This window comes from Natrix helvetica, assembly GCF_964273705.1.
Source record: "Natrix helvetica genome assembly, chromosome: 3".
Taxonomy (NCBI): domain Eukaryota; kingdom Metazoa; phylum Chordata; class Lepidosauria; order Squamata; family Natricidae; genus Natrix; species Natrix helvetica.
The window spans coordinates 97522882-97539315 of NC_138549.1; the positions used below are offsets into that span (position 1 = coordinate 97522882).

At 38.1% G+C, this 16434-nt stretch overlaps 1 protein-coding gene across 1 annotated transcript in view; it reads left to right on the top strand.

The window, feature by feature from the left end:
* PIGK (phosphatidylinositol glycan anchor biosynthesis class K) overlaps nt 1–16434 on the top strand; it is a 131455-nt gene that overhangs the window by 91082 nt on the left and 23939 nt on the right. Inside the window, exon 10 of the mRNA XM_081949013.1 lies at nt 1192–1267. Within this exon, the coding sequence (XP_081805139.1) occupies nt 1192–1267 (76 nt within the window). The remainder of the gene's footprint in view (nt 1–1191; nt 1268–16434) is intronic.

Consider the following 16434-nt stretch of genomic DNA (forward strand, 5'->3'; position numbering starts at 1 on the left):
TGTTTTGTAGAAAGCATTCAAACTGTGCAGGAGGAAACAAGCTTTGAAATAATAACAACAAGTTGAAATGATTCAAATGGCTTCTTTTTGTTGCCTGTTTTTGCTTGGCATATTTTTTCTTACATAGGAAATTGAAATTTTACAAATATTTTTGTAATCCAGAATTCTTTTAGCCCCAAGAGAAGAAAAGAGATTGCAATATTAATTATCTTATTTCATATAGGATTTTAAAAGTGTTTATATATTACCATACTGCTTATGGTAGCTGACAACATAACAAATATGTTGAACTGTATACATAGTTGTATTTCAAATAAAATGCAACATTAATAGAAGCCTTCTTCTCTTTCTGCCGTGTAAGTGGGCATGTTTTGGAGAGGTTTATGCTTTCCAATGGATAAATATAGATGAAACTCTCTAAGTAATTTCAACTGGGCAAATAATTCAATGAGAGGCTATGCGTCACCCTGGAATACATAAAAAACATCTGTCTTCATGCCACAGAAGCTGCTTTTTCAGCTGTTTTTGTATGTTGTCTATTCACATAGCTATTTGACATGCATGTATGCACACAGCCATTTGGCTTCATGTTTATTCCAGTGTCTAAAAAATGATGCAGCAGCTTTAATGATTCAAGGAGAAGTGCTTTTTATGAAGTGCATTTTGCAAAGAACGTCTTGATAAGAATTACAAGAATTACACAGCTTTGTTAATAATTCATCATATCAACCACTAATGTTCTATTTTGGAGAACAGTAACCACAAACCCTTATCAGAAATATGATCTACACTGTTTTGAGCACCCTCCCTCCCTTCTTCTGTTATTCTACTTTAAAAAAAAACCTTGAAAATATTGTTTTGTTAATCTTTCTGAGCAAGTAGCATCTATTGATTTTCAGTAGAAAACTAGTGATGCCACCTATCTATATAGAGGTGATAAAATTTCTCCTTGCTGTTCCAATTTTCTGAAGTGGGAAGGATTTAGATTGATATACGTATATGTATACATTCATACATACAGCATAGAAAGAGAAATGGGATTTGGAAACATGGCTATTTTTTAATGGGTATGTATTTTTCAATGAGTGATTATTTGAGTTTGATTTGGGATATGTATGTTAATGATAATTTCCATTGTCTGATTTTATTCTTCTCTATGTTATTCTAATATCTGATTTGATTTTTTTTTAGGTCTGTTATGGACGAAATAGCAACGGAACCTTTAAAATATGCAGAACAGCTTCCAGTAGCACAAATAATACACCAGGTATCACTTTGTTTATTGATATTTCGGTCAAGAATAAGTAAGGCTTCAGTCTTATAAATGAAATGCTTGTATTCACAAATCGTATGGAAGCAGAGATCTCCATTTAGGAAATGCCATTAGTTAGAGCCCTGAAAAGAAATAAATAAAAAATCCTGAATGCCCCTACTAAAATTCTGAAGTACCAAGGGAAACCTCTAGCTAATTGATTTCAAACATTTAATTAATAAATGTTTATGGTACAAAGTAGAGTTAGCACGAGTTATGGCTGTGAAAGAATACAGATCTGACTTTTTAATAAAGGTGAAGAAGGCAATGAAACATTAAGGGAGGAGAAATGGTAACTCACTATTAAAAAAGTGGAAAGCACGAGAAACTAAAAATAACCCCACTTTGATTTTGTTTGATATAAAGGGAACAGAGAGAAACTTTGACAGATTTCAAGATTCTGTTATCATATTCTACAGAAATAAAGAACATTCATGGAACTGTTTCTTGACCTTGTCTATCTCAAAAGCAGTGGCATACCTCATCAGGCATGAGAAGCACAATGCATGCTCTTAATAGGCACATAGTCACAACTGCCTCTTTAGTAGTGCTGTTCTCTGCTGCTTTAGATTAAGAACAGAGTCAAACAAAGGACAGTCTCAGCAACATCTGTGAGTCAAAACACCACGAAAAACAGAAATAAACAATAGTATCGTCAAGAAAATATTGGGGTTTTTTTTTGTTATAATTATTTAATTAAATGTTTTACAAAATGTACAAATAAAAACTAACAGAAAGAAAGATAACAAAGAGAGAGAGAAATGAAAGGGGGACAAAAAGTCATACAAAAAATGACTTCTAACTTCTTTCTTCAAGGATAGAAGAAAAAACTTACATTCAACATTATTAGTTTAACACTATAATATAGTGTTCATTTTCCCCAAATAAAAAAATAATTGTCAAATCCATATGTCATAATTTTTATTTTTTTCATTTTCTGCAAAAAGTCCACAAAAAGCTTCCAATTGTGGATACATTTCTTTTCTCTCACAAGAGTTGTTAATTTAACCATTGTTAACAAAACCTCAATGTTGATGACCTTCTATGCACGGGCATATAGTATTATAGCATACTATTATTAATATATTGAGTTTAAAAGACCTACAGTAAGACCTCAATTAAGAATAACTTGAAAACTGCCCAGGAAGATAGAATTAGCTACACTTGTTTCATGCTTATTTGGCTTGCCGGTTTTGCTAATACACAATTTGTTTCTTCGATTATAATTTACGTTAAGGAGAAAGATTTCCATCTTACTTTGTAAGCCAAATCTCAACAAATACTATGAAAAACAGATGCACTTATACTTAAAATATTTATTGCCCTTTATCAGAATGGAACTCTGAGCAACAAAAATTATTTAGAGCCTATATAGCACAATAGAATTAAACTGGTATCAGAGCACAGCCATAAAATACAGCATATAAAAGTTATGAGGCAGACTTGATGACTTATACAAATTACAATGTTTGCTTAAACAGAAACATAATCTGATCACATGGTATAAGAATTCATATTCAAGAGGCAGAGCTTTGGATTCAAAACCTGGATTTCAAAGAAATTGAAAGAAAAGCATTGGAAAAAACATAAAATAATATTAATAAATTAATCCTTACATTTGTGAACTTCTGGCCACCCAAACGATGACAGGATTACATCTAAACAACAATAAAAAACAAAGTTATAACATGTTCAACCATATCTACAGTAGGGTCAGCGCTAGGAACATCTGCGAAAGATAGTAAAAAATATTAAATTGAGGACCATACAGTTGATGCTCTGTTCCTTTTTGTGTTGGTATTGTACAAAACATATTTAATAAAAGGAAGAGTTTTTATCACACATTGTCCTTGACATCTAAACTTTTTAGCCTTCCCTCCACCAACATTCCTGGTCACTGTTCAGGCAATCTATGTCTATCTGTCTTGGTCACTTATACTAAAAAAATGGAATATCTTTAAAATAATTCTAATTGAAGTGTAAGTATTGTACAACACAGAGGTCAGGCAATCTGTGGCTTTGGAGCCAAATGTGGCTTTTATCCCTCTGCTGCGGCTCCCTATTGCTCAAAATATATGTCACAACCATCAATGTGCGAACCTGGTGGCACGTAATTTATTGAGCTTTTCGACGGTTGCAGGCTGATATATGCAGTGTTATTTTCATTTTAGATGTCAAAAGAGTTTTTTTTTAAAAAAATATTTTATTGGTTTTTTAAAACATTTATGGGGAAAGGGTATAAAGGTACATAGAAAATTTTGGCAGCTCCCGTGCTAGTGGTAGAAATCCCTCCAAATCTCACAATTTTTTCAATTTTGAAAACAACGTTTAAAAGATAAGCATATACAGAATTCTTACATTATATCAATCATGTGCTCAATCATCTCGTTCTTTGTCACTTTCTAGTATATCAACAATTACAATAATATTTCAAATATATTTATTTTTGTGGTCTGAGCCTTTTTGATATTGCTCCCTCCTTCCTGTCCCCAGATGGAGCCATGCCCCCCCCCCCCATATCTTGTACATTGCTGCATTTTTCACCACCTCCCTTATTTTCATCCTCTAGGAGAGAAAAATGTTTTTAGTGAAGGCTTCAGCCTTCTCCATTGTGTTAATTCTAATTCTGTTTCCCTCCCAGAGAAACAACATTCCCTCTGGCAATAACCATCTGAACCAAATGCCTAATTATTGTATAATTTCTTTGATAAGGAGGAATACTTCCTCCTTCTTTCTCTAATTTTTTTCGGAATTTGCTTTAGAATGGTAATTTCTTTATCTTGATATTTTAATGGTCCCTCCCTTTGGGCTCCTAGCACCTCATCCCTCGTGGTCCTTCTAAGAAATTTAACATGTACCTCCCTTGGAACGTTATGGGTTCTAGCATATGCTGAATTAATCCTGTAGACCAGATCTATGTCCCAGCACAACTGTTCTTTATTTGTCTTAATATATTCTGCTAAAATTATACTCATAGTATCTTTAAAATCTTCATTCTCTGTTTCTGGTAGGTTCTGGAATCTGGGAAAAAAGGACATTCTTTCAAGTTCTATTTTTGCCATAAAGTTATCCAATTCTAAATTTCCCTTCCGGACTGCCTTAACCTCCTTTTCCAGCCCAGCTGTCCCCTCCTCCAACACCACAATTCTCTGTTTATTTTCTGCAATATGATGTTGTACCCCTCTGAGTTCATCTTTGAGATCTGCTACCTCCTTCTTCAGGTCGTTTTGACCCTCATAATTTCCTGAAACATTTGGTTGACGGATAATTCTTTTGAGCTCTCTCCAGCCCCTTCTTTTTATAACAATGAGGTAATTTTAGTCTGCTGCATGCTTGGACTGGAGGTTGCAGAGGCAGGAGCCGAGAATGACTTGCCCATCGGTGGTTTTTTAGGTCCCATTTGTCTGAATTCAGAGATGATAAGTCTTTTACAAAGAAAATGGCGTCAGCGGAGCGCGCAGCCGGGCCGATCCAAGGTGGCAGGCAAATCTGAAAGTGAGAAGTTAGTTCTCCTTCACTGTTCCAAGGCACGGAGATACACCAAAAAGGGGAAAGTCAAATAATCAAAATCCAGGAAGACCATGCAATGGGAGAAATCCAGAGCACCTTCAGGGGAGGTTTTAAGACAATACCAGAGATTTTTTTTTTCCAAAGGTAGTTTCAAAAGGCAGGCTTCATTTATAAGTACAAAAACGAAGACGGGGGGGGGGGGGGAAGCCATCTTGACTCCTCCTTTCGCAGGGAGAAGAGCAAAAGTTTCCATTCTTTAAGAAAACAGCTCAGCAATCCCCTCTTGCAACTGTGATTTCGATGTTTCTCACATAGTTAATTCAAGTGGCAAGTCAGCCTTTTCGCTCCCCGGCTCCTGGGGCGAGGCTGGAAACACCCCCACCGGCTGCCGCCGAGTCTGGGGGGTTCCTGTAAGCTGCCCTGCGGCAGGGGACCCCTCCAAGGTCCCCGGTGCTCCTGAATGGAGCCCACCGAGAAGACGAATGGCGGACGAGACGTCCGTCACCTACGGGAACCAGAAGTGATCTCCAATGTCAAAAGAGTTTTGTGGCTCCTAGTGTTTTCTGTGGGAAACAGGTCCAAATGGCTCTTTGAGTGTTTAAGATTGTCGACCTCTGGTCTAACAGCACATCCTGGCTCCTTTCAGCACAATTGTTACCAGAAGTTTATGTGTAACTTTCCTATTCCAGCTTTAACCATATTTAATTGATGGCAAGCTAGCCAGATGCTGTCAACTAAAAATGATCTATTATCTGCAACTGCTGTGGCCTTCAGATGCAGTTGCCTTTCAACAAGGGCAGACAGGAGAACAAATGGAAGTTTGCTAAGTGGCAAAATTGCTGGCAATATCCCCTGGATATTAATTATTCTTAAGTCTGTTTCCAGGCATCTTTTTCAGTCAGAGTTGCTTGAATTTTCTTGCTGGAGGCAATGGTAGCTTTACCTGAAAAGAAACACAAGGTTTATTTTCAATCTTGGTCTTCCTTGCAAGATTTCAAACCCAAAGGAAATTTAAAACTTTAGTCTCAATTGGGCCCCTCTGGGAAGAATATCTGATGTGTTTTGAACACGGAAGATTAGAAATCAGGACCAGTTTATATGTCAGGATTTCCCTTGGTGCTGTCAGAGCCTCAAATGACCCTGCAACCCGCAGATGTCACATTTCAAATTCTCTGTTCATGCCTGACTCTAAGCATAAATGAATTAAACAGCAGAGTAGGCAGTAAGTCAATATGTTTTTAACTGTGAGGCTGAGCAATGAAAGAGTTGAGGATTGTTTGGAATAGGTAAATAGGAACTGCACCAAATGGTTCACCTAAGGAATAACTAAGATGGGAAACAGAATTAACCTTTAAGATGGTTGACCAGATGAAATGTCACAGTAATATTTTTGCAGCGCAAAAAAGTAATATAACACCGGTGGGTTCATTTTGGCAGCCTTGTGCCATTTTGCAGTGGATTGCATTGCTGAGTGAAATGAGAAATAGGTTTTTTCATGCATTCGGGATATTTCAAACAGCAAATGTTCATATTGTGTAATTCTTTGGCAAAACATCCTACCAAAGCAATTACCCAACTGGCTCTTTCTAGCGTTGCATTTGTGGCCTTTTTGAGTGTCCCACTCTCAATTCAGATTTTGGACATCAACTCTGAATAAGAAAGAAACAGGTTTTACTCTAGGTCACACACTGTAATTTAACTGAAACATTTTATGGCACAAATTTATATAAAATATAAATATAAAATCCATTTCCATTAAAAGGTTTACTATGTACTTCGTTGACTGGATTACCTTCCACCAGAGTGATTTGGCAGCCAGATGTATGTTGAAAACATTATAAATGTCATTACATTAAGAGTAGTTCTCATGGAACTTCCGGTTCCGGCGGCTACGGCGACGGGCAAGTTCCTTGCCCGCTCCCGCTCCCCGGTGGGCTTCCCCCGCTTCTGGGGGGGCACAGGACGCCCCAGAGAGGCGTCCTGCCGAAGGAGCGGCTTGCGGAGGACCCTGGCATCGGCGGCGGCTGGTGGGGGCTTCTCCGCTTTGCTCCAGGCATCGAGGAGCAGTCTCGGAGGGCGCGCGTGCGTCTCGCTCCAGGCTGATCGGACGATGCAAAATTGAACGAAGCAGCGGCGGTGTGGTGAGATGCTTCCTCTCTTCATTCCCCTTCTTTTGAACTGATTTAGATTTCAGCAAATCTAAAGCTAAACTCTCGGATTTTCTTGGAGGTGCGGCTGGAGGGAGGGGGATTTCCCCCCCCCTTGGACAAGCGGCTTGAGAAAATTTTGCTTTTGCCCCCAGGGGAAGGAGGAGGGGGGAGAGCCAACCAATGATGCCTCACCCCTGTAAAAGTGTTTTTCACTGGATTTAGCTCCAGGACTTATTGATGACCTGAGAACTTTGTGAACTTTTTAAAACTTTACTATGCCTCTGAGCCCAAAGCTGGCAGGGCAAGATGGCACACTTCCATTGTCTTCATGAACTGTGAAACCTGACTCCACCTTTAAAATTCAGGCTTCTGGTCTTTGTCTCCGTGTCACCCAGAAGACTCTCTTGTGGATTGTTATTTCTTGAACTTCCTGGGGGGAAAATTCCTCTCTATTGCTAGACTGACTAAAGGAACTCCCATCTGCTTGGATCTTCTGCCTCCTGGACTCATCTGTCTGCTCTACTTCTCCAGCTGTCCATTCTCTATACTGACTGATTTCTCTACTGTATAAACTATGTCTCCAAAAAGACCACCCCCTGGAAAACCTGGCTTTGCTACTTCTGCACCGACATCTGCAACATCCAGTCCTGCTACACAGTCAAAGATTACAGAACTGATGCAACCTAAGAGTACAGAGATGGATTTGCAACAAATGCTTCAGCAACTTATACAGGGCCAGGAAGAAATTAAGAAACAGTTAAAGGAAATGAAGGAAGAAATCAAAGAGAATCAAGTCCAAATTTATAAGAATTCACAGAGACTGGACCTTGTGGAGGGTGGGGTGGCGGAGGCGAGGGGGGGGTAAAAGCATTGCAGAAGGGAAACAAAGAGCTTGATATCCAACAAATGAAAACAGAGTTTGAGAGAATGTCCTTTTATCTTAGATTTCAAAATGTTATAGAAGCGGATGGGGAAAATATAAGGGACATTATGACTAATATTTTATCTGAATACATACATAAAGATAAACAACAGATGGAATGGGAGATAAATCTGGCCTATAGAGTGAATTCAGCATATGCCAGAACACACAATGTACCCAGGGAGGTGCATATTAAATTCCTTAGGAAAAGCACAAGAGACGAAATTCTGGGTGTACAAAGGGGGCAAGCATTGACATATCACGACAGGGAGATAACCATCTTGAAGCAGATCCCCAAAAAAGTTAGGGAGAAAAGGAAAAATTATTCGCAACTGGCGAATAAATTATACCAGAAGGGGGTGTGGTTTAGATGTTCAATCAATCAATCAATCAATATTTATTTCTAAGCCGCACGACTCGGGGCGGCGTACAATAAAACAAATAAAATACAAAGTACAATACAATACAATACAAATCTGGACAGGACATACATATAACAAGGACATATATAAGACGTATACAAGGAGGAGGTAGGCTGATAGCTAAAAAACAATCAAACAATTAACAATTAAAACAATTAAAAAGTCACAATATTTAAAAACCCCAATAAATAAATTCAATTGAATTACATTAATAAAAAACCCGTCAGGAGCGATATAGTTAGATCATGGTTGAGCCAGGCCAGCTACTTGGAATAGGTGGGTCTTGAGCTTAACTCTGAAGGAACGGAGGTCAGACGTAGTCCTAATATCCGGAGGGAGGTCATTCCACAGGGCTGGGCCCGCCACAGAGAAGGCTCTACTCCTAGGCGCCGCCCCTCGACACTGTCTGGTGGACGGCACCTGGAGGAGTCCCTCTCTGTGCGAGCGAATTGGTCGTAGGGATGTATGGGGCAGAATACGATCCCGCAAGTAACTAGGTCCTGAGCCATGGAGCGCTTTAAAGATAGTTATCAAAACCTTGAAACGCACCCGATAGACCACAGGAAGCCAGTGCAGCTCGCGCAGGAGAGGTGTCACATGGGAGTACTTCGTACTCCCCATAATCACCCACGCGGCCGCATTCTGGACCAACTGCAGCCTCCAAGTGCATTTCAAGGGGAGCCCCATGTAGAGAGCGTTACAGTAGTCCAGGCGAGACGTCACCAGCGCATGGGTGACTGTGCGTAGAGCGTCCCGGTCCAATAGGGGGTGCAATTGGCGCACCAGGCGAACCTGGTGGAACGCCCCCCTGGCCACGGCTGTCACATGGTCATCCATGGACAGCCTGGCATCCAGGAGGACGCCCAAATTGCGCGCCCGCTCCACGGGGGCAAGTTGAATGCCCCCAATGGCCAGAGATGGAATTAACTGGTTGAACCGGGGGGCCGGAACCCACAGCCACTCCGTCTTGGAAGGGTTGAGCCTGAGTCGGTTGTCATCCATCCAGACCCGTACGGCTTCCACACACCGGGACATCACTTCGACGGCCTCTTGGGGTGGTTCGGGGTGGAAATGTTGATGCCTGAAGGTATGCTGATATTCTGGGAGGAGACAAGAATTAGAATCAATACACCCATAGAGGCACAGGCCTTTATGGAAAAAAACAAAGCGAACCTAGAAAAAACAGAAGACTCTACAACGGTTATACAGGACACAGGAGGGGCCGGAGCTCTGCCAGCGGGGGGAGAAGGGGCAACACCAAGAAAGCTCAGATCACAAAAATGAATAAGAAAAACACATTGTTATAAACAGACCGAAAGTAATAATGAAACTATATGTAGACTTTATATTATAATATACAAATTGATTGAAAATTTTTCTAGAATTAATATGCTGATTTTATATGATCATGTATTAATGTTTTATATTTAGATGTACTTAATGAGTTTGGAGGGAGGGGACGTCTGCCACACTTGCAACTGCCAAAATTTGTACACCATTCCACCTACCCCTTTCCCTATAAATGTTTAAAAAAACCAATAAAATTCTTTGAAAAAAAAAAGAGTAGTTCTCACATAGGTATTGTTTTGAAATTTAGTATATACACGAGGGAGCAGAACACAAAATAATAGAAAGGTTTTTTTTTAAAAGAAAACGTAAATCCCTTAAAGTAGGCATTACTGTGATATTACAACTATTGAACTCTACTGTAATATATCATTTCCTTAACCGAAAAGTTTATTTTTAAAATAGCTTATTTTCCTATGCTTTTAAAAATATAAATAAGAAAAATTGGTGTTGATTTCTGCATGTATTGGTAAAGGAATATTTGCAAAATAATGATTGATTTTTTTAATTCATATAATAAGTATAAAAGAGCTTGGTACTTCCTATAATATTATAATATCAGCCAAGATTTACACAGATATTTAGTGAATTGGCAGCCAGATGTATGTTGAAACCATTATTAAAGTCATTATGTTAAGAGTAGTTCTCACATAGATATTGTTTTGAAATTTAGCATATAAATGTGGGAACAGAACACAAACTAAACTGCTAGCTTTAGAAAAAGATCTAACAATTTAGCTTCTATTTTGTACACAATTTACACAATTCTAAATTTCAAACTTTTTCATGAAAAACTGATACAGAAGAAGCAAATTAAATGTTTCAAAATTTTGCGTAGTTTTGAATGGATTTACTAAATTGCTTTAAAATTTGGTGACAACTGCAAATATCCTTTGTTTAGGAAAAGACGTTCTGATTAACTGGTTCACAGCTGGTTTATTTGCTCCATTACACTATGAATTTCTGGCAAACTTCAATGGGGCACATCCCCAGCTTACCTGGAAGCTAGAATAATGGCATTCTTTGTAGAGGTTGCTCTCAAGTGATTCTAGGGATAGTGCCTCTTGATTGAATTTGAGATTGCATCCTTCAAAGAAATGATGGAATCAAATGGCCTTTATGGGTGTAATAAGGTACAACAAGTCTTGGTCTATGTTCTCCCAGATTGTTGGATAATGAAAGGAGTGTGTAGAGATTGGCGCCCAATTATAATTTGCCTTTGGATGCAGGGAACTGATTTGTCAAGTGCTGGGGAAATCAGAAGATTAAGCCAGTTCAAATGAGTATAAAGATTCATTGCAAGCTTAAGCTCTCTATAAGAATCTGAACTACTAACGGTCCATGAAAACAGACAGTAGATAAGGGTAGAAGGAATTCAAAGTGGGCTGGACTTAGATCTCTTTTAGATGCAAAGGGACTCATAATTAATGGTGCGTTTGACCCCCTCCCTTGGGCTCAGTCTGGTCACCTACACTGAGGAACCCAGGAAAGTGTTGGACAACAAAGAAGGTAACTGCAATTGCCCCCTCCTTAAACCTGGTATTCCCATTATATGCCTAATGTAATTCTGACAATCACTAATTGTTTAAAATGATTGAAATGGAAATAAGGATTTAATTGATTAAATAGAATAAAACAGAGAAACTGTAGGGAGTTAGAAGTATCTTCTGTACGGATCTTTATATATTTGGAAAGATGCAGACATAATTGATTAGTAGTAGAGATGATTAAATATGCAGCACAAAGAAGTACTGTTTGGGCTGGGGAACTTTTGCATGGGTATTTAATCTGCTTTTTTAATGATGAAAACCAACCCTTTCTAAGCTGTTTTTCTTCCAGAGACATGTGGTATCTTATAAAGATTAAGCCCACATCTTCCAGTTTCTGTTTTGACTTGCATATTCAAATCCCATATCTCCTGTTGACTTTAATAGCATTTCTGTTTAATATTTGGAATTCTTTTCTTATTGATTTTTTTTCCTGCCGCATATATACCATATATTTGATGCTAAAAATTATTTGGTTGATTTTCCACTGTAGTTTTAGGTGTCATATTCGTTGCTGTGCTAACTATTGTTGCCTATATAATGTTTTTTAAATATGGTAGTATTCTTGGTGTTTTCCTTTGCTTAGTGGTAAAATATGAAAATTGTGGTAGTTGGCATCATCATTACTAACACTGTTGATTTTCTTTGTATTATTATTTTTGTTCTGGTTAACAAAAAACATAGATCAGTGATGGTGAACCTTTTTCTTATGGCGTGCCAAAATTGTGTGTGTGCATCCTATCATAGGTGCATGCATGCCCATACCAATTCAATTCTCCCTGCCACCTGCGCATGCACGCATGATCCCCCTGCTTATGCGCACACGAGTCCCCAGGCTCCAGAGGCTTTCCTGAAGCCTGGGAGAGTGAAAACAGCTTCCCTTGGCCTCCCGGAGGCCTTCTGGAAGCCGGAAATGGATCGTTTCTGAACTTTTGGTTGCCCTTTGGGCCTGTTTTTCACCCCCCCCCCCCAGCCTCTGGAGGCTTTCCTGAAGGTTGGGGAAGGCGAAAATGTCTTCCCCCAGCCCTCTGGAAGGCTGAAAATCAGCTGGCATGCCAGCAAATATGGCTCCGCGTTCCACCTGTGGTACGCATGTCATAGGTTCGCCATCACGGTAATAAATGTTATGGTGTAGGCATTAGGATTATCAACACACCCCAAGTTTCTCTTTTCATGGAAGAACATACCAAGACAAAGACTTAGATATTACACATATAACATTGCAGACAAAGTCGTACATACTTCTTTATTTTTCTGGTATTAGCACATCTATGTTTGGTATTAGCACATAATCATTTAAATAAATATCTTTATTTTGACTACTAAAATTTTCTATGCTATTTCTTCAGCAATAAATCAAGTCATTTTACTACAAAACAAGCTGATTATTAAGGCATCGCACCTGAGTTGTTTAAAAGCAAGGCAAGATTTAATCTAATTCAGAAATCTTTTAGTGAGTTTCTTCTTGCAATGTTCAAATAACAAGCCTCTTCCCCAGAATTGGATAAGTTATTTGAACATAAGGATTGAAGGCTGACAGAATTCTGCTTGACAAATGCTATTATATTTATTTTGAACATTGCCAAACTACATTGAGCAACTTTTAAAAAATGTTTCTTGTAAACTTCATTTCCAAGAACCATGTCAGAGTCGAATATAACTGACATGATTATATAGCAAAACATGTATTTATTTCTTCAGTTTATATTCCATGCCCTTTATTTCTACAATTGCAATTCTGTCTCTTTGGTATTGATTGGCATTTGTAGAAAATGAAAAGGACAACCTTTTCCATATCAATTCAAATCCATCCTTGCCTATCTGAAATGTATTTTGCTCTTCTTTCAATCAAAATAATATGATTCTAGATTCCTTAGCTGAAAACCCAGCTTTGTTTCACTCAAGCAATGAACACTTGTCTTCCTATAAACATTAAAATCTGCCATTCCGGGTTGGACTTCCCCTTCAAATATGCCATCATCCCTATACTGATAGTTAAATTTTAGGTTTGAAGAAAGAAACCCCTCAAAATGATAGTGTGGGGTCCAAAAGTTTAGAAGAAGAAAAACATAACTTCCTTAACCTTTCCCAAAATTGGAGAGCCCCATCTTATCTTTGTGAATGACATTTCATTAAGTGGTTAATTTAATCATCTTAGCCAATTAAAAGTCTTCTGACTTGATAGAAACCTATATCCAGAAGTGACCATTTTTAACCTTTCTACAAAGCAATATATTTTTGAAAGGCCTTTAAACTAGCATTTAAACTAGCATGGAAAGTCAAAATGTATCCTAAAAGGCAGTGGCAAACCTGGTTGCCAAGGAAACTGTTTTTAAAAATGCCAGTATGGCCATCAAAAGTTGGATTTGATTCGAGGGACTAATTAGAGCAGTGTTTCTCAACCTCAGCAACTTTAAATGTGAGGATTTCAATTCCCAGAGTTGAAGTCCACCCATCTTAAAAGTTGCTGAGGTTGAGAAACATTGGATTACAGCAGTGTTTCTCGACCTTGGCGACTTTAAATCCTGTGGACTTCAACTCCCAGAATTCCCCAGCCAGCTGTGCTGGCTAGGGAATTCTGGGAGTTGAAGTCCACAGGACTTAAAGTCGCCAAGGTCGAGAAACACTGGATTACAGTACATATAGTCCTTGAATTAAAACCATTCATTTACTGAACATTCAAAGTTCCAATGGCACTGAAAAAAAATGACTTATGACCTTTTTTCACACTTAAACTGTTGCACCATCCCCAGGGTCACCTAATCAAAATTTGGACACTTGGCAACTGGTTCATTTTTGTGACAGTTGCCGTGTTCCAGAGTCACATGATCAACTTTTGCGATCTTCTGACAATCAAAGTACATAAGGAAGCCAGGTTCACTTTACAGTCCTGTCACATCAACCACAGTGACTCACTTAACAGTGGCAAGAAAACTAGGACAAAATGAGGCAAAACTCACTTAACAACTATCTCACTTAGCCGTGGGAATTTTGGGCTCGATTTTGGTCATACGTTGAGGACTACCTGTATCTTTTCTGCCATTCAAAAGGAGTTTATTATCTGTAATGAAAATTAGCCCCGTCAGTATCCACACTGCAGACATTGTATTTGACTTTTTATATGGTTGTTTTTAAGGGACTATAGAGCTTACTATTATTATTTCCAGACATCTTTCCTGCTAAAATACAGAAAAGGCCGTTTCTTTGCAGAATGCATGACTGGTAAGAATGAAGCATATGAATGGGAAGTGATGCCCAGCAGCTCTGGCTGAATGCATTAATGCTTGCCATTTTAACCTTGTCAGCATTTGCTGGTGTTATATATTGAGAGGCTATGTCAAAATTGCAATCCAATGCGTGAATTTATTGAGAGGGGGCAGGGGGAGAAACAGAGAGGAGAGACAGACAGATAGACAGAGAGTTTTTTCAAGAAGTTATCTCTTACAGTTTTTAAATGGAAATCTATTTACATTAAAAATAATCCAGCTTCTCTGAAAACAGAATCGGCCCACAGGTTGGTCAAAATACATTCAATTACACCCTGACTGATCTATTTCCCTTTGATTTGTTAAAAATAAAGTGGCAATTAGCACATAATAGATTTTTATTAGTCTCTGATAAAAATGGTGAAAGAGATTTAAAATGTTAATCAGGCATAGAAAGTATATGATGAATGAACAAAGGCAGTACAGGTTTTTAGTAGAAGGAAGCACTAACATGCTTTGATTAGCAGGTGAAATTGCACTAGAAAAGCTGATAAAATACAAAGAATCCAAAAGTTGATCACTTGTGTGATTATATTGCAGAGGCAGTTACGATAAATGAAAATTACTGTCCTAGTAATTTTACATTGTTATGAATATCTGCCATACAATAGATCCTAAGTGCCACAAAACAGAGCAAGATTTCTACTGTGCAATTCTGTTGGGGAGGAATGCAAATAGAAATAAAACCACTACAATGTATTGTGTCCCCAAGTGTAATTCACAAAGGAAATCTTAAGAGCATAGATATCTAAAGCCATGAAAAAATAGATGAGTAATAAGGTCACCATATTTTGTCTTCTTCCTAGTCTACCAAGTCCTTGGTAGAACTTGTATGGTAGGTTCCAGGTTCAGGTTTTAAGATGTCCAACGGAAAAAAATCCTGGGATGGACATTGCAAATTAAGAGTTGACAACAACTAGTTAAATGGACTGCCAATCCCAATAACTGTGTTTATCCATTGGGCATATTATTTTTAACAATAATGTATTAAGCAAACTATACTGATCTGCTTGACGTAATTATTAGCTGCAAACTATGCTTTACAGACAACAGTGTCTGGATTCATGCATTGATGACCTAAATAATGTCGTTTATCACAGTTTTTAAACCCTGTTATCTTATGGCAAATTCCTGTGACACAACCTCTCCAACAGAATATAATAGGCTCTTTTAAGGGTAAACCAAATCTGTAGTAAGATTAAAATTAGCTTATTGACCTTCTAGTTGTGAAAGCACCTTGCCAAAAATGATATTTTTAAGTGAGTTATACTTAATCTTCAACATATCTGAAGTTATCTTTTTCAAAAGCAGTTATATTATTTGCTCACTTCTGGATGGTTAGGAAGCATTGAGTCTTTCCTGTGAAATGGATTGTACCTAATCAGAAGCATGCTTTGTACTGATAATGTTGCTATTTTGGCTTAATGTGGAACTATTCCAACATTTTGAAGTATTTTTTTCTAAATCATCAGGCCTCTTGATATGAAGGAGCATAGAATGTTAAGTAAAAATGAAGCAACATTGGAAGAATAATGTGTAAGGTACAAAGGGATTGTCTCAGAAATATATGTCTGCTCTGTAGCAGATCCTGAACACTGAATTTTCAGAGTTGTTATATTCTGAAGAAATCACTGTGGGTGATGGTGGGAGGAATTATTTAACAAGATAGGGACAGCAAAAGAGAATAAGATAATTCACAGAGCACAAAGTGTGAGCCCTTTAGAAATATGAGAAAAAAGTGGGCTGATGAGCAAAGGCTGTATCTTTGGTTTGATCTTGGTTCCTGTACCTGATGCAGAGCTTGAGATGCTATGGGGTTTGGGATTTGAGTGCAAGTAACAAATAGGTATCCATCTTCTTCATTTAATTGTCTAAATATTTCTTTCAGTTCACCATCTCTGTTTTTCAGCAGAACTGTTTTTTATCCCTGATGTTCTCATATCTTTTGTTTACAAACA